Source organism: Passer montanus, unplaced genomic scaffold, assembly GCF_014805655.1.
Source record: "Passer montanus isolate IOZ18808 unplaced genomic scaffold, ASM1480565v1 scaffold27, whole genome shotgun sequence".
In the NCBI taxonomy this organism is placed as follows: domain Eukaryota; kingdom Metazoa; phylum Chordata; class Aves; order Passeriformes; family Passeridae; genus Passer; species Passer montanus.
Genome location: NW_024367372.1, coordinates 4,570,491 through 4,589,356, shown reverse-complemented (window position 1 = coordinate 4,589,356; position 18,866 = coordinate 4,570,491). Strand labels below are relative to the sequence as shown.

At 45.1% G+C, this 18,866-nt stretch overlaps 1 protein-coding gene across 2 annotated transcripts in view; it reads left to right on the top strand.

Annotated features, from left to right (window-relative positions):
- The window catches only part of RCOR1 (REST corepressor 1), an 82,330-nt gene that overhangs the window by 26,936 nt on the left and 36,528 nt on the right, over window positions 1–18,866 (top strand). For both annotated transcript variants that reach the window (XM_039712561.1, XM_039712562.1), the window contains one exon: window positions 13,964–14,047. In XM_039712561.1, the coding sequence (XP_039568495.1) occupies window positions 13,964–14,047 (84 nt within the window). The remainder of the gene's footprint in view (window positions 1–13,963; window positions 14,048–18,866) is intronic.

Here is an 18,866-nt window from a genome sequence, read left to right as displayed (position 1 = left end):
GTGGGCTCTTCCTCCTTTGCTGTTGTATATTCAGGCTAGGTATTAGTAATTATACCAAGAATCACTGCTAGCATAATGAATATCTGACTACAAATAGCTTTGTTGTTAGAAAGTCAGACCAGTTGGAGTCTTAAGGGAGCTGAGGCTCTCAGCAGGGTCCCTGGCCATGCTAACAAGTCTTGGTTTAATGTGTGCAAAGCTCTTGCCGAGGGGTTGTGTGTGTGCAAGGGGGGAGGTGAGACTGAAGGATTTTCTGAGGTAGAAGGAAGAGTAGAAGTATGTGGAACCAATGCACCCTAAATTATTTTGACACTTATTCTTGCTTTTCAACATAGATATAACTGGACTTGTAGCATTTTGTATTTGAGTGGTGGCACAGAGCAGAAGACTAAAGACTTTCAAATGCACAGGGTTGCAGCAGTACCTGCAGCTTCTGGTCACAGATCAGAGCTCAGCTGAACTAAGAATAGAGGTTGCTACAACCTGTTTCATGGTACCTGTTCTTATAGTCTGTTCTTTAAAGTATTTTATTGAAATAGCAGCCTGTGAAAATCCAGATGTCAGGGAAAATGGTCATCTTTCAGTAAAAGCAATAAATAGTGCTGGGAAAGTTACAGAGAAAATGCAGGCCAGGACAGAAGTGAAGAGGACACAGCTCTTCTGCTGAGGAATACAGAAGTGTCTTAAAATGTTTGGCAGAGCCCCTCGCTACAGGTAAATGATATGTATTTTGGCCTGTCTTGTCTTGTAGTTTTGACAGTCTGCTTTCTTCTCTGGTGCCAGTATGTCTCAGCTTTTCTGTGCTCCAGCCTGCATATGCACCTGTACGGCTGTTGTGTTCTCAAAGATGCTCTGCAGACTTTTTTCCTCCTTTGAAGACCCAGCAACCTTAGCATGGTTTAGCTTCTCAGTCTCTAGTAACTCTAAATACTGGCCTTCCCCTGAGGCTCTCTGTCCTCTTTATGTCCCTGCGTGTTTTGTTTCCCTTGCTGCCTTGTTCTTGTTGCTGCGCTTTTTTTTTTTTTTTACTTCTGCATTCATGTGTACAAGCCCCATTAAGCACTTCTGTACAAGCTGGGGGGAGCTGAGGTTGGGATTTGAAGCAAACTGGTGGCAGAACAAGGAACTGCTTTGGATCACTGATGCTCAGAAGGTGTTAATATGGAGTCTGTTCCAGTGGCCAAGGTGGTAGCACTGAAGGTAGGAGGACGCACTGATGCTCAGAAGGTGTTAATATGGAGTCTGTTCCAGTGGCCAAGGAAGGTAGGAGGACAGGGACTTGCTTAATGCCTCTGTAGGTGTCTGGAGCTCAGTATGGTGCAGTGTGGAGAGTCACTCGTTGCTTTTGTGGAGTTATCCCGTGGTCACTGGGTGAAGCAAATGAACTGGGAAGCCACATTGAATTTGTTGAGAGCAGTGTGGGGCAGCATAACTGATGTGCAGGGAGGCACATCTGTATTCCTGTCAAACAGCTGCTAGGGGATGGCCACTACTTTTTTGCTGCTGTTGCTTTTTCCATTCTCTAATTTGTGGAAAGGGAAAACAAGACCTCTGTGCTCTTAACATATGCAGGGACAATCTGGTTGCTTTCACAACAATGATGGTTTTTGGAAGAAAAGGAGAGAGGGGTTATTTTGGCCTGAGCATAAATTATGCCTAAAATATATTCCCCCACCCCCCAAATTGGAGAAAACAAGAATTTTCAGCCTCAATAAAGAAGCCTTTATGTGCTGAATAGGATCTCACTCCTCGGATTGGAATGACTAATGGCCCCGAACACGGTAAAATTAAGTTAATTTTGTAGCTGTGTGTGCTGTGCTGCAGCGTGCGAGCGACATGCTCTGGTGCAGGTATGTGCTGTTCAAGCCCTTCCTCTGCCTCCTTCCCCTCCCGGGCCGGTGCCCAGCCGGGTTCCTCCCTCAGCTCCACCAAACCACACTCGGCTCCTTCCAGCAGCGTCCTGGCTCCTCAGTTTATCTGCACTGCCAGCCTGGCATTCCGCGGGCTTCTCCTTATCTGCCTAGCCTCACTGTCCCCTTTGTACTTGCTTCCTCCTGGCGATGGCTGGGGAAAGAGGCTGCCGCTCCCCTTCCCCCGGCTCCTGGCTGCCGAGGCTTTCCCAGCCCTCTCCCCCGGCTCCTGCTGCTCCTCGGCTCTTTGTGTGAGCTCTGCTCCTGATGCTCACCACGTGGTGGCTGCGATTGAGAGCCTGTAGGGCCCTGCGCCTGCAAACTTCTGTGCTCTTTGTTAAACAGGGTGGGGATGGGGATCCTGCCCGTTTGAATTTCCCCGGAGCCTCTGAGCAGAAAGCCACGAGCTTTTCTGCAGGCTGCCCCGAGTGCCGTGGGCCTCTTCTCCGTGTTCACCTCCGGGCTCGTGTCCCGATTGATTTCTTTGTAAATATGCTGTGGTATGCAAATGCTGGCACTGCAGAAGGAGCGTTTGTAATCCTAAAGCAGAGGCAGCTCAGGAAAATCCAGCGTCTTTGCAGAGCTCTGCCCCTGTTTCGTTCCTCTGGGCTGCAAGTGTACTTGCTGCTGCTTAATGCCGAGAGCCTGTGTCTCTGGGGCTTGGCTCGGTGTTACTTGGCCCCTTTTAGGATCAGCTAGGTTCAATGTGAAGTGGGAATCTGCAGAATGAGTGCAAGGCGGTGCTTGGTGTTGCAGCAGTGATGGATTGCTTAGCCTCTCCTGTTATCATACAGCGTTCTTGCTCTGATTATTAATGTAGATGCAGGACAAACTAGTTCTGAGATTCTTTGAAGGTGGGAGAAGGAGAGAAACCAGATAAGTTGTTTTGGATAGTCTTTTAGTAAAAGTTGAATGTTAAAACCAGAATGCCAGGATTGTTAGCTACGTTTTAAATATAGTCAGTACTGCGCCTCTGAGTTTGGCAGAAATGGGGAAAAAACAAACTAACTTGTGAAATCTGTTGGAAAATTGTGATCCGGGAGCCGCCTGCATTTCAAGGGCATGTTAAATCTGACTTCGTGTTTTTGGGTATGAATATTATCCTTACAGCACCCTGTGGAGGTGGGCCCCATGCAGACAAAAGGAGAGGGACTGTCTGTACCTTGGGGAGCTTGTGGGCTAATGAATGCACCAGTCATCTCCAAGGAGAGCTGGAAGCAGACTGAGTTTTTAAGATCTGGTTTGAAATACCACAAATGTGTTATTTGTGGGTCCCTATTTGATTTCAGTATTTCTGAGAGTGGGGTGGTGAGGGAGGATGAGCCACAGTTAGGGCTCCTAGATGGGGTTGGGGAAACCTCACTCAGGCTCTGCGAGCCTGGCAGGCAGCGCTTTGCGCGCGCGCGTGTTGATAAAAGCTCTCATCTGCTGGTAGGGGTGCTGTGAGGATAAGGACCTGGAAGAGTGTCATGGATGGGGGTGAGAGGAGGATATGCAACTGTCACAGACGTTCAGAAGTCGGATTTGTGTGGGTTAAACTGGGCATGCTCGCAGCCTGTTGATTGCAGTTGCACACCACATCGTGCATGACTCAGTGCTGGGTGGGATTTGATGTGTAAGCTTCTTGTATGCTGGCGTTGGCCTGAGGACAGGTATCTGTTTCTGGGGGTGGCTGTGTTGGGAGAGGACACTGTGTCCCCTTTTCAGAGGCTGCTGTCTCCACAGCTCTGCCAGCCAGGCCACCTCTATAAAACCAGCTTTGGGTAGAAATGGGACAGTTTAGGCGACTTCAGCACAGAGGTGAGGCCTCTCCTGGGCCTGCTGGCAGGGCCTGATTCTGCTGCTCCTGGAGGGCACTACCTCCATCAGGGAGGTGCTGTGGTGGTACCTCCTTTGGTGGATGTCCAGCCTGTTCAAAGCACTCAGCGGAGTTTGGAAGATGTATTTGCCACTGTTGTGTGATGGGTTTTCCTGCTTGAAAAGTGGCCTTAAAAAGTGTCAGTTTTTGACCCAGGTTTTAAAGAATAATAAGGTGACGGACCTTTACCATCTTTGGGAGCTGACTGTGTTTGACTGGTTCATTTGACTGGGTAAAATTATTTGGTATACTGTAAGAGCAGAGTAACATGGACTTTCTCTCTCAGTTGTCCTTTTGGGTGAACTCTTGTGTGGATGCAGACATGACTATGTCCTGTCTGCTTGTCCTTCAGTGTACTGTCTTGCCAAGCAGCGTGCCCAGCACTGTTATTTTGTAAGCCATTGGGAATAGCTGATCATTAGTTTTTTAAAATGTATTCTGATCTCCTGAGGTGGGGGGTGAGGGTGAGAGGTGCCCACATCCCATACTCTTTGGAGACTGGGTTCTAGTTAGTCTAGACACAAACTGTGTCATCCTGGCACAGTTTTTGGAAGTGGGAAAAAAACCCCCAGTCACTCTGTTCACCAAGAATCTACATTTTATATCACTGCTGCTTCCTAGCCACTTGTTACTTCCACTAATCAGTTTAAAGCTATCTGAAAAGAAGGCTGTTGTGAACTTTTGATGGGTGGGAAGGGAAGAGGTATTGCTAAAAATACCAAAAAGTAGTTTGTGCTTAGTGAACACTTGAGACTTTTTTAGTTTCTTCTTGCATTGGGCAATAGAAACAGGCCAGCTCGTTCTTAATGTGTGGGAAAGATGAGTAAAATGCTGCCTGTTTGGGTTGCCAGGGAATGGAAAAGGGTGGCCTGAGCTGAGGAGTGGGGACTACTTGAATGGGTGGTCTAGGCAGCATTGCTGTTTAACAGGAAAGGGAAGAGGGGGAGATGCAAGGTCTGAGAAACTTTCCTGTTGGCTTCTTGCTCCTTGTGCCACTTCTCCTGGGGAAGGAAGCCTTGGGAAGGCAAAGGGGTCCTGCACCTGGGGATTGGAGAGGAGTCACTCTGCACTTGTCACTCTCCAAATAAAGCAACACTTGTGTATTCCCCATTTCAAATTATGTATCTTGTTATTTCTGTTTCTCACCTTATTTTTACTACTAACAGCTGGATTGTCCTATTGGCAGAAAACAGTATGTGAATGGGAAGAGGGGTCAGCAGAGGGGTGGAGAGAGTTTGGGCATCTGCTGAATGGAGGGAGTGGGCAAGGTGTTGTCTTGTGACAGGTGGCACTTGTTACTGCTATCTAATATTGAGGGGTAGGGTGGAACAACCCTTAACTGTACGTGTGCAGTAGTGGTCTCTGAACTGCCCTTAACTGTTTGTACAGCAGTGGTCTTTAAATTTGGTATTGCCTTTCCAGATAAAGATCTTGGTAGACAGTGGGTTTTTTTCATCAACCCAATGGTAATAATGGAAAGGCAAGTGTATTGTTAAAAGCTGTTGTGAAAGCATCTGAGAACAAAATAGCACCTCATTATGGCATGTTTTATAAATCCTGTGTTGTACCCTGTCTTTGAACACTGCGTACAGTTCTGGATGTGCCCCATTCCCATCCCTCCCCCATGTGTACATGCTGTTTAGTGCTGTAAGATAACTAAAGTACAGGAATTGTTCTTGTTTCCCATCTCCATACGAGGGAGAAGCAGAAGAGCCTGGACTGTCTCGCTTGGAAAGCAGATGACTGAGAGTAGGGTAGTAGAGGATCTGTAAAGCAGCAAGAGGCACAAACGAGGTGAACAGGGCACAGTTATTCTCTGCTTCTCATAAGGCAGGAAATGGGGCCACCAAATGAAATGGCTGGGTAGCAGCTTCAGAGTAGAGAAGGGAGTGTGTGCATGGGCTTTCTTTGTTCTCCTTCAGACAACAAACATGTAATTAAATTGAAGCACTCTGCCACAGGATGTTGTAGATGCCAAAATTACAAATGGGTTCAAAAAGGATTAGTCTATTTGATGGATTTTTTTTTACTCCCTCCTTCTATGAAGGGCCATTAAATCCAGTGATGCAGATACAGTACCAGGCTCAGGAAGTCTCTCTGCTGGTCCTGGTCTTGTTATTCCTAAGTGCTGCCTGTGAATAATGGGCAGGACTGGCCCAAGCAGCTGCTCTTGTTCTTAAGGGAGCACAAGAGAGGACCGTGTTCAGTGGGTGGGAAGAGCTGAGGGCTAGCTTAGTAAAGAAATGAGAGGCTGTACGAAGGTGGAGCTGTGCATGTAGGAGTTGCTGATTGTCAAAGATCAGGGGAGGCAGCAGAATCAAGATCTGTGATGGAAAGACTGAGGATTTGTTTGCCTTATCTTTGCTTCCTCATCAGTAGGTTCTTTGGCTCCAAATAGATTTAGCAGTGTTGAGATGTTTGTTAGCAGCACAATACCTGGCACTTGAGGAAACTGCTGTGTTACTGTTGTTCCTTTTCTGTGTATTAAATTCTATAAGTGGATCTTAGCTTGTGTGTGTGTAGGCATTCCTGTGTAACTTTTTGGTCACCTGAATGAGACTGGAAGGGGAAAAGTGTGGATGGGAAAAAAGGAAGGAAGGAAAGAAGTGTCATCTTGTTGGGTCAGTGCTGGGGAGAACAGAAGCTGTGGAGCAGGGAGAAGTGTGCATGGGAGGGCAGGTGAGCCTCATCAGCTCCGTGTGTCACACATGTGACACGTGTGCTGCAGGCTTTGGCTTTGTTCTGCCTGCTGCTTTCTGGCTGTGCTTTCAGGATTGCTGTGGTATAGTTAGCAGCTGTCCTCCTTAAAAGAAAAAAAAGTGGATGGTGTTTTTAAAAGGCTTGCAAGAGATCTCTGATAAAATCTTGATCAAATGTGCATTTTCTGTCCTCTTAATTTTATGCTTTCCCTTTAAAAAAACCGTAACCCTTTCACGTTTCAGTACAAAACCCCAGCCATGTCTAGACAAAAGCCTGTTGTGATTAGCAGAGGTGTGCTGCTCAGTGCTAAGCATGTGCAGGGGTATATTCATGTTCCTGGTGGGATACTGTGCTTCCTGCTTGTGTATGGATTGCAGGGCTTACATGTGCAGAACTCACTGAAGAGCTCAGGTTGGAATTGTATGGGTGTAGATTTTACACACTTAAAGAGCATATTGAAAAGCTGCTTGCTTGTATGGTTATTCAGACCTCATCTATGGCTGCACATTGGTGCCACCTGCTTGCAGGAGAGAATGAGCGGACTCCTATTATTCAAGAAAAAAATACAAGGCAAGGCCTCAACATCTGTTCTGGCTTTATTGTTCGGTCTGGCCCGGGCTGTGGGCAGAATGTAGGCCACAGCTTTTGCATTACTGCTGGCTCTTAAACTGGAAAGGCATCTTGGATCAGATGTGTTCTTAAAAGGTTTAAAAACAATAATACAAAGATACAAAGTTTAAACTTAGGATGGGTCAAAACTTGATTACTTTAGAGAAAAGGCAACTATTGCTATCTATGCTTTTTCTCATTTTCTCTTTCAGTTCTTCTAATGGCAATAATTTTTATCACTGCAAAGTGACCTTTGTAATCATTGCTGGGTGATTAATCTTTAACTGGGTAATTTTTAAAGCAATATTTTGCTCACAGTTGTAACGTGATACTTTGGGGTTTTGTAGCACAGCACCTACAGTCATTTTGAGGCAATAATGCTCTTCCCCCCATGTTTCCAGTGCTGCTGCTCTGTAGAGAAACCCAAATAGTTGCTTTTGTTTCCCTAGGCAGATACAAAAATGCCCTCAGAACTTTATTTGCATATAGATTATAGTGCCAGCCGGGTGTAGTCATGTATAGGAAGAGCTAACTGCTGCTTCATTTATAGCTTTTTAATTAAAAATGCTTCTCAGTTTGCAGGATTCCAGTTCTGTTTCATTTAATGCTCCTATAGTCTGTTCAGTGATGGTATTTCTATGAAGTACCAGCTGCTATGACTAGGCAATCCTTGGAAAACAGGAATGAAAGGGGATCACAAGCATTATCTGCTGACTCAGGGAGAAGTCACATGCAGAAGGAAGTGGATATGAGCAGCAAAGTTCTTCAAATGTCTTTGAGTTGCTGCTTGGGACACCAGTGCCAGTAGTGGGGAAGGAAGGTGGAAAAAGCTTTCCTTCTGACTCTGAATTTTGTTTGAATTCTCTTGTGTCACATAGGTGTTGTGCAATTGTACCACAGCTGTGCATTTACAATTACACTGTGAGCCTGAGTAATACCAGTGAACCCATAGGAGAGAATTTTTTTGTACTATGGGAGCCTGTGCCTCCCTTGCCTTATTTTGTTTAACAGCCATCATGGGTACTGTAAACAGGGAATTTTACACTATGCAATAAATTTAAGTTCTGCATTGATAAAGAAAATGCAGGGTTGGGAATGGAAGCACTTGTTTAATCTCACTTTGCTAGAAGTAAATACATTAGACTTGATCCAAAACTGCTTTAAGAAGCATTCAGCAGCTAAGTTATTATATGGCAACTCCAGCTCTTCCAAACAATAAAAGCATCTATTCACCTTTGGATATTATACAATGCATGTTTTATATATTATGCTCAGGGTTGCATATTAAAAGGAAGAGGTATTTCTTACTCTTTCTTTTAAAATCTGCATTGTGTGATTTAAAAATGAGTTAGTACCAGTTGGGAGAGATCAGTAAGTGCTGTTAGTAAAGCAGTAGCTTTTGAATGTGGGAATCTTGCCATCCTTAACCTTGGGTATTTCAGTTGTTGTGTAACCTTTATTAACTTCATGGAAGACATTGTTCAGATCTGGAAGTATATTCTTACCTGTTGTTTTGCAAAAGATCAGTACCTGAAGAATTGCTTGTAGTTTTATGGCAAGTGCTTTTAAACTTTGGTTTAAAGCTCATGTTTGCTTTCCAGAGAAGGTGCAGAAGTATGTATTTGTATCCAGCACCTGACTGTGGACCTACTCTTCTGAGTTACTTTATTCTAAATGACAGAAGCAGCTGACAAGAGCAGGGTCCCACTCTTCATGGTCGTGTTGCAGTGCTCTCACACAGTCATGTGTTACTGGGCTTTGCTTTGAAATCCAGAGGGTTTCAATAGCTCTGAAATGCCTTGTGCAAACAGCAACAGCAAAACATCAGAGACTGCTGAGGGTTATGGAGAAGGAAAAATGCTGGAGGCATCCTGCCCAAGCCTCACTTTGACTTGGGCAGGATGCAACTAGGAGCAAAACGTGTCCTGACATCTGCAGGAGGCGAGTATCATTTCTTCAAGGGGTCAGTACAGGTGTCAAGAGGAAATGTAAAGCTCCTGGATGGCTCACAGCTGTGGCTGGGTCATGCAGCATCCTTGGGGAGAGCTGTGAGATGGAGCAGGTCCCTCAAGTGCAGGAACTCGAGTGGGAGCTGGCGCTGCTGCCTTGCACAGAAGCAAAATAACAGATGACAGAGTGATTGGTGGCTCTTTGAGAGGCCTCTGCTCCTACTGAGTTTATTCTGGCATGTTTCTTCTCTAACATGGAGAAGGAAATAAAATGCGATGTGTCAGGCTGGAGCTGCGGGAGCTGCGTGGTGCTGGGCTCCTGCTTGCAGGCAGTGTTTTGCCTTCCTGCATGCTCCTTGTGTAGGGTGTCCATTCCACCCGTGGTCCTTAGGACATTTAAACTGGTGCTGTGGGTGAGGGAGGAGTCCTGGCTGTCCCTGCTTCCTTACTCTTCTTACTTGTCTCTACATATGTGTAGTAGAAAACCAGGAACTGGTACTGAGTTAAAGCTAACAGCTTTTTTTCTTGGATTACTTTTTTTTTTTAAAGCACAGGTAGATTCTCTGCTTTGGTTTGTCAGGTAGATGGTGGAAGGGGAAACAATGCTCTTTTGCAGTGGTCCTGTTGAGCCTTCTGACTACTTCCTTCTGATGCCACTTATTCCATGGCTAGCTTGAAATTGGGGAGGGGTCAGAAGGACAGGGAAGGGGGACTGACCTCTTTCTGACCTGCAGGGGGGACTTGATGTATGTCTGCTGGTACAGTGACCTTTGGTAGTTCCTGTTTGGAGACATCCCTGTTTTCCTTTCCCTGTCAGATGTCCTGGCTTGACAACTCCTGGGTATAGGTGAGGAAGGCTTTAACTGCTGTGGATCAGGGTTCCGAATCTTGCAGTATGCTGCTCTTGCATGTGCTGTGCCTGTGCTTTAGCTCAGGGAGCCCCCAGGGATGGAGAGCCTCAGTCTTTGGGTAGAAGTGATGGGAAATTAAGGGGCCGTGTTGTTTCTCTCCTGTGCAAATCAAGGTATTTCTGCACACTGGTTTTGAGATATGTCCTCACAGCTCCAAGGGGGGAGGGAAACCCAAAAGCCCCCACAACACATTAGAATAATATTGATGTATATGTCTTCTGCTCTGCTTCATCTCTTCCCTTGCACAGTAGAACTTCTTGGGCTTGTGCAGTAAACCACATCTGTAAAATGGGACAAACTTTTAAAACAACATTTTCTTCTCAAAGTGAATTTTAAGCTGGATTGGTTCTCTCCTGAGTTTTAGTTATAGTCTGTGGAGTAGGGTTGTATTCTAGTGGTAAGAAAAGAGAGAGATATGGTAGCTACTGTGGAAAAAGCAACATGATACTGTGCCTGGGGCTGCACTTTCTGCCTGGGTAAAGGCACTGGAAGTTGCATTCCCTGTGAATTCTGATAGTGGAACAAAATTTAGGGGGTGCTGCCTGCAGTAGAAGGTTTTCCTCTTGGAGGAAGCAACCATGATTCCTGACAGACTTGGGACAAATAGGAAAGCTAACAGTGGGAAAATGATTACGAAGTGTTCGCTCCCACATCATCTGTGACACTGAGCTAATGGCTGTGGCAGAGATTTTACAAATATCTGGTGGGTAGCTAGATGAAAGTGCAGGATTACCTGAAATGTCAGATCTTCTTGTCTGCCAGCGTGCAGCTTCTCTAAACACAGGTTGCACTGGTTTAACTGCAGTTGCTTAAACAAGCAAACCTCATTGATCCTAAATTGATCTTTTCTCCTAAAAAAAGAATAACCCTTGCCCTTCTTACGTGGCTATTTTTACATGAAATATGCAACAGATTAAATTGAATTATCTTTACAGCTTTATCACTGAAGTGCAGAGTGTCAGAATTCATCCTGGTAGTCCTTGTTCAGAAGCATGGGACAGTGTTGGTGAGCATTGCAGCTGTGCTTGGAATGGTGCTGTAAAGGGATGTAACAGCCACAGCTCTGAGGCCCCTCTTCTGCTCTCGTGGCTGTTGCTGTGAAGCAGTCACTTCATTTCAATGTGCTTCTGAATTCTGAGCAAGCTCTTAAGCTTTTTGTTGGTACATCATGCAGTAAGAGCAAGAGTACTTAAACTGAGTATGTTTATGGTGGGGTCAGCACTGTACTGGAAGAATGCCTGTCATGTCTGCCTTACATATGAGGCACAGTAAATGTGGGTCTGTGGGTTTGAGAAGGGGTGCTGGGGAGGATGTGGTCCTGGAAGGTGAAGGACCTAGCAAGTGTCTTGGAATGTAGGGAGAGAGAATCAGCCTTTATGGATATTTGAGGAGCATCCCCACTCCCATCTTTCTGTGCGTGTTGGCCTTTAGGTGCTTCTGCCCTTTGCAGAAAAGTGTGAATTTCAGCATAACCCTACTGTGTGCCTTGGACTGGCCTCTACAGCTGCCAGGGAATGAGCCCCGAGGGTGAATAGGCGTGGGCTTGGGTGGAGAGCTGGAGCAGGGGATAAGTTGCAGGAGCACTGGAGGTGCTGCTTCACACCCTTCCATGAGCCCAGTGTAACTTGGTTGGTCGGTGTTCCAGAGAGGCTGGAGAGAGGAAGGCCCTGGGCTGTGGGAATTGGGCAGAAGGGGGTTCTGAGGGTGGCATGAAGCCCAGCATCTGCAGGCACCTCTGTGTGTGATGCCCAGGGAGGCAATGTGTGGCTGGAAGGGGGTAGCTCCTAACCCAAGGCATTTCCTTGGCAGAGGGGGCTCCTGGGTACCTGTTGTGGAGCTGCAGTGGAGCATGAGGAACACATTTCTCCACCCTGCCTTTGGATGCCGTGAGGTCCTGCAGCACCTCCTTGCACTGGGTATCACCTCCTAGGGCTGCTGGTTCAGGTCACAGCCTGGAAGGGCTGTGGGGCTCCCTCTGCAATGCCCCAAAGCCTAACTTGGGGTTTTAACCATGGGAGGTGAACCTTCACCCAGCTTACTGTGGGTGAGCTGAGCTAATGGAGCTCTGCTCCTGACAGGGCAGCTGGCCTGGCATGTGCACCTGATGTGTCCCAGAACAGAGGAGGTTCAGACTGCTAAACTGGGAGAAAACATCCTCCTTTCCCTGATTTAGGTGGGTTCTTTACTAAAGGCAGGCTGACATTGCCTGACATTGTGAGGGATTGTGAGGTGTTACACCTCGCTTGGCAGTGTTGGCATCAGGCTCCTGAGCTGCAGTGGGAACTGGTGGTGTGTTGGAATTTGGATGAAAGTGTTTAAATTCATGGAGTCCTGACTGATGATTGCTGTCTTTGAGTATTTTTATGGGATAAGAATGTGTTTTTCAGTGTAGGTTAAAGTGAGGCAAGAGACTTTTTACTCTTCTGTTCTGTGAACCCCATGTTAGACTTTGTAATACAACAGGCTATCCTGGATAAGGAGACTGAAGAGAAAAAATTTGATAAAGGGGAGGCTTAGGGTTGACTCCTTCTTTGCATTCCAGCCTAGACCTGAGATGAGGAAGAAGGTAAAATTTAATGCCAAATGTTCCAGGACTTGTAATTTTAATTTCAGACACTCTTTGTGTTCTGTGTCTGGTCTTCGCCTCCCATCTCTTGCCAACAGAGGATGTTGTCTCTTCTCACTCTTTTTTTTTGCCTAGTGTTGAAAGTAATAAACGTGCAGTGTGCAAAATACCTTGTAGGCACAGTTGCTAACCTCCCTAAAATAACATAAAACCTTCCCAAAAATCCAAGTGAAAGATAATCATGGTGTTTATCATGAAAGAAACCTGCTAGTTCAGTATAAATATGTTGCTGACAGGTGGTTATTTTTAATATGTGCTATCTGTACTTTAAATTTAATGTTAAAATATTTTTGACATCTTAAACCCTGACTGTTCTTAGCTGAGCAGATTTCAGGTTAAAAACAGTGGTGAAACCATGAGTATTCATAGTACATTTTCTGTTACTAGATCTTTTCTGACCTGTTTTAGTGCATCATGAGGTGGTGGTTATATGTCTAATTGCACAGCACAGAGGAAATAGCATTGTGTCGAAATATTGCATAAAACTTGAGCATTATATGGCATTTTGTAGTGGAAATAGTACTGTAGGTACTCATTCATAACAAGATTTGCAAGTTTCTCTCTGCCAGGGCGGGTGGCTGGGCTGGCTGTGTGTGTGCTGACTCAAAGGAGGGAGTTCCTTTTTTTGCTCTTCTCATCCTCTTCCTCCTCCTCCTCTTTTGACTGCTTGTGACCGAACATCATCAGAATTGACAAGAGCTTACTCTTGAAACATACCTTAGTTTGAAGTTGCTTTTTTGAACTACCTGCAGCTGTGGATCTTCACTTGAGACTTTCAGAGCTCTCCTGCCAGCCAGGTGTAAAGCTGGTTAAAATCAGACTTATCTGAGTGTGGGTGTGAATTCATTTGGATTTCTGTGGAGCAGTTGAGACTGGGACCTGCTTGTGACCTGAGGGACCCAGTGTCACTGGGGTGGACATTCCTGGTTGTATGGGGAATAGAGGCACACAAGGGCTGCTGGGACAGTGCAGGAGGTGCTCAGTGTGGGAGATTTGATGCAAGTGCCTACCCTGAAGGGTTAATCTGTCTGCACTCTGCAGTCTCATGGTGTCCAGGCTGACTGAGCCTAGCTCCTCCCTTTTTCATTTAATGATGGCTGGAAGAAAAATAATCAAGTGTGCTGGAAGAGAAACATTAATTAACTTTTAATTTAGATCTAACGTATGCTGCTTAGTGTACTGCATGAGAGTGTGCAGTATCTGTCATGTTATATAGAGGGTGATGCATTGAAGAAACAAGGAAAAGCCTCAGGTCTGAATAGGAAGATGGGGTTTTAACTCTGTGGATGGGTTTTATATCTTGATTAAAAGTTGCAGATGTGTGATAAGTCGCTTTTGTATCCATTTTGCATCTGAAATTACTTTCTCTGTAACTTGGTTTGTATCTGTTTTCTCTTAAGCCAAACTTGCAAGGCGAAGTCAGGAGAGAGAGAATCTCGGCATGCTCGTCTGGTCACCTAACCAGAATCTGTCTGAAGCAAAATGTAAGTCTCTTCCACTGCTCTTATTCCCTTCTTTCCTTACATGTATCATTTCAAGAATGCAAAGTTGCCACTTTTAGTAGAGAGGTTATGTCTGTGACCTTTCCATTATGAATTAAAATTAATTTGAAAAAAGAAAAGCCTACCGAGCAATCCCCAGATGATCTTTGTTCTCCACTGGGCAGCTGCTCAGTGTCAAATCCATGGGGGCAGGGAAAGCAAGAGAAATGTGACAAATATTATTCCGTGGTATGAATTCCTTAAGCTACTCATCTGCAGACCTACACAATTGGCTTTTTTTTTTTGCTGTTGGTGCTATGGAAGATGACAAAAATAACAGGGGAGAGCAAAATGAAAAGGGGGGTGGGTTGGGGGTCCGGGAAATATTTGGTAATTAGTAGTACCTTTTCCTCCACAAAGACAAATCCACATCTGGAGCCCATGGAGATTTAAATTCCAGGACAATTGCAGTGCCTTGCAAGTCCACGTGAGGGCAATTAACAGCTCTCTGTGTGTGTCTGGGAACAAGTCTCAGTGCTGCTGCCAGATGGCAGAACTAGTGTTTGAAAGGCTTGTCTAGCTACAGTTCTCCTCATGAATAAGTAGGACTCCTTGATTAAAAGGCTGCTGTTTGAATGTAGTAACTAAACCTAAGCACTTTTGGGGGGAGGGAGCTGAAAAGAGCTTATTTTGACTTTTTGCTTATACCTTGGGTTTTTGCATTTTTTTAATAATTTCTTATTTTGGAGGCCAAGAATGAGAATCATGCATTCCTGTTCCTCTGCAGTTTTTGTGGTGGCACTATTAAGTCAATACCTGATTTTCCTGTAAACTCAAGGCCTGGGATGCATGATAAGGTACATGTGAAGATGTAGTGGCATTTGCAAATTAAGGCAGCAGAGACTGTGCACCAACTGGCTCTGTCATGAAGGGCCTGTGCTCTGCCCTGGGGCATTTGTTCTACTGAGCAAGTTACCCCTTAAGTTACAGAATGATGATGGTACTGATCTGCAGATAAAAAGGGCTTTGCAAGGATCATATTTGCCTTCTCTCCTTGTCTGCTCCCTGTTGGCTATTAGATGCTGAAATAAATAAGGCTGATGAGGAGAGGAATGTATTTGACAGTTACTTAGGACTAGAAGCCTCTTCAAAGGTAAAACAGCAAGAAATAGTTGCCACCACCAAGAGGAGTGACTATTCAAGGGTTGTCTGTGACACAGGATTCCTGTAGCTGCCTCTCAAGTCTGGATGTCTTTTGAATCTCAGCTCAGATTTGGAACCTTTAACTCCTGTCTGATAGGAAACTGGTTTCTTGAAGAGGGAAGACAGAATGGAGGAGGAAAAGGAAGAACTGAGTAAGATAATCCTTAACTGAGTATTCTGTGGTAATTGGCACAGAAATATACTCAGAGAGCACAGAGAGGGTATAATATCTGCTAAGAAGATGTCATGAACATAACAGGTAATTAAAAAGTAGTTTTGATACTGATAAATAAAAACTAGGTGGCAGTTGTCTATTAGTACAGTAAAAGTGTTGAGGAAAACAGTGTGAATATAAGAAGAGGGCTAGAATGAAATTCTCAAAATATTGAATATTTTAGTAAGAGTATAAGACTCAATAGTGAGTTCACCTTTCAGAAGAGGTACAGCAAAAAAAAAAAAAAGTAAAATTCATTTGGAGTGTGGGGAAGTGAAGTATGAGGTTATTGCACTGTACATGGCACAGAAAATACCTCCCAGGTGCCTATTTGATACAGAGGGATGGAGTTAAGAAATTAGGTATCTAGTAGTAGTAAAAATCCAAAGGAGCATTGTGAGAGGCTAAGGGGTCCTTGGGGTGGCAGATGAGAAGAGGGCAGCTGTGCAGGGAATGAGAGAACAGGGTGGGAGCTGGTTTGTCATAGCTTTGTTTTGTGTCAATCTGAGCTGATCCTTTTGAAAGAAATGAGGTATTCCTGTCTCTGTCTCATTTCTTAAAAATGAGCTGTGAAAACAAATGCTGCTGAAAGTAGGAGCTTTTGTTTTTTTGAAACTAAAAATTGATTGATTGGTAAAAATAAGTTTATTGCTCTAATGTATTCAAGTAAGCTGTTAGGCACTGATTGCATGAGAGGCTGATTCAATCCCCCTTCCTTGCAAAGGATGGGAATTTCCTCCAAAACACCAGTACTCTGCAATGGCTGTAGAGCACTTACTAAATGTATCACAAGCAGAGTTCTCTAATCTGCTTTACGGTTTATGATGAAAGAACATCAGGAGACAGGAGGTCTCTCCAGTGTCTCTCAAGTTCACTGACAAGCCTTGGCACTGTTGATAGTGAATCCGAATTAAATGACATCCAGGGGGATGTGTGAGAGGACTGATGATGATCAGCATTTCCATCAGTGATGTGGGAATTGATAGGGAATTGTGGGTGAGCCTGTAGACTGACAGGATGGTAAATAAAATTAATGCTACTGACAGTCTTGTCGAGTGCTTTGGGTCTTTTCCTGACTTGGACTGCTGCCAATGCAATGGGCTCTTAATGACCCAACTGCAGGGTTATGAATCTCAGTACTGAAATCTCTGGCTTTCTACATCAAGCCTGGGGTTTGGGAGGAAGTAGCTTAGAGAGCAATCTTGGGGAAACAGTGGGCAGGTAATTCAGCAAAGCTTCCCAGTGTCCTGCTTGACCCAGAAGATTATGTGGGTGTAATGAGTGAGGTAGTCACTGGAAGAGTTTGCTGCCTTTCCACCCAGCAGCATTCAGAGGAATGAACCCTGGCTTTAGTGTTTAAAAACTGAGAAAAGGGCGGGGACAGGAGCTGCTGGAACAATTTGAAAACAGAAGCTGAAGCAAACTCCATCTGTTTAGCTTACTGAAGAGAGACTGAAAGGGGGCTATTGTCAATTATTCTCTCAAAGAGAAATTTTGACATAATAAGAGACACACATAATACAAATAGATGGCTGCAAAATAAGCCCACACAGACTGAAAGGAAATGTCCGAGTGTGTGGAGGTTTTTTGTGGAAATTGACTTCTGGAAGTTATCCAGGGAAGTGAGGGATTCTTGTATTTCTTGATGCCTTTTTAAACCATGGATTTTTGTGATGTATTATCGTTGGTGTGGGAGATCATTCATTGCCACTGTGAAATTGCAAGAGGGGGGAGTTCTCCTGTGTTCTCCAGGAGGCTGGTGTAGCTCCTTGGGCTGTGCATTGGTGAGTCCCAGCTGGCACATCCATTTCAATGCTGCTCCTCAGGCTGAAGTGTGGGTGAACAGATCCTTCCAATCAGCACATTGTACACATTGGTACCTGTGATTACTGTTTTTTGTACTCCAAAGCCTTGAATTCATCCAATGCCTGAGAATCACAAGGCTCTTCTCTGTTCCTGTGGCTGGGGCTCAGCAAGAAGATGGAAGCAGCACATGTTAGCTCTTCCTCAGAGTGAGCTGTAGCTCTCGTGAGCGGGAGAGTTCTGTGCACTCAGTGGAAATTGGGCAGCCCACCCTTGTTAAAGGGGAATCTGTGCTAAAAACCACTGAGCAGATCTGTGACAATGCTCAGAGCAGTGCACCTGATGGGTTTGGCAGAGGACTGGTTAAACTGTTGGAGGTTGTGGGTTTGTCTCCTGTAAGCTGCTGAAATGAAACCTGGAAAGACCAGTGTGATAGCCAGCTGAGACCTGGTGGATATCTGCATACCTGATGCTCCAGGCTCACACAATTAGTTAAAAGCTTGTTTGGGTCCCGTGCACCCTATGTGCCAAAGAAATGTTTTAATCACACTGGGGAAACCTTTTACCTGGATGCCATGAAGTGATGGATGCATTAGAGAAGATGAAAGCAGAAGTATGTGTTGGCATATTGCTGGTTTTTTTTATCCTCTGCCTTGCTGACCATTAATCTTGGGTACAAATCACTTACTGCCTTGTTCATATTAGTACCAAAGTTGAATGCTGCCAGCATGGTCCATGTCTACTGCCAGCCTTCTGCCTTTGAGGGGTCACTTGCATAGCAGTGCCACCATAGTAGTCACAAAGTTAGCCCAAAACTAGAAGTTTGTCCTTTTTCTTTTGAAGATGAAAAAAAGAAATGTCACTATGCAGTAACTGAACATTTGACTTAAAATAACCGCTCCCCTTCTAGCTCTGCTCCAAATGCCCTGTGCTGTGGCTGGGTCACACCTCTCACAAAGAGCTTGCTCTCGAAGTGAGACTCCTGAGAGGCTCTGTGGACTTGGAGCCATGGAGGGCAGCTGTTCTGGCCGTGCTGGGACTGTCACAGAGGGTGGGGAAGGGCACAGGAGGAAGAATGATGCCTTGAGCAAGGTGACATTGAGGAGCAGGACAGCTAGGTGGGAGACAGGCATCTGCTCTCTTAGAGTGGCACATGGTGAAGGAGGAGGGGAAATAGTGAAAAATGCATTGTAACGATGCTGTGGAAGCCCTGCACAGGACTGAGCTGGGCCAGCATGAAGCTATTAATAAAACAGCAGTGTCTCTCTCTGTGCCAAGCACGCCAGTGAGTGGAACCAAAAAAATGACTTTGGGTTGGTTTAGAAATGAACAAGTGTTGGCATGCAGCAGCTGCCCAGGAGTGAGGCGTGGACACCAGGCGAGAGGGTAGGATGTGATTATTGCTTTTATGCATTTGCAGTTCAGAAGTGCACTACAAGAAGAAAAGATGTATTGTTTTGCTAGTGATAAGCTCTGCTTTGAAACTAATTTTTTGTCTCTCTTCTTGACAGAAAACGTGTGCTGCTAGATGGGAGTTTTGTTTTCTCACTGATATCTTGGTGGATATCTCTAGTGTACTTACAGTTTATGGGGTGTCACTGA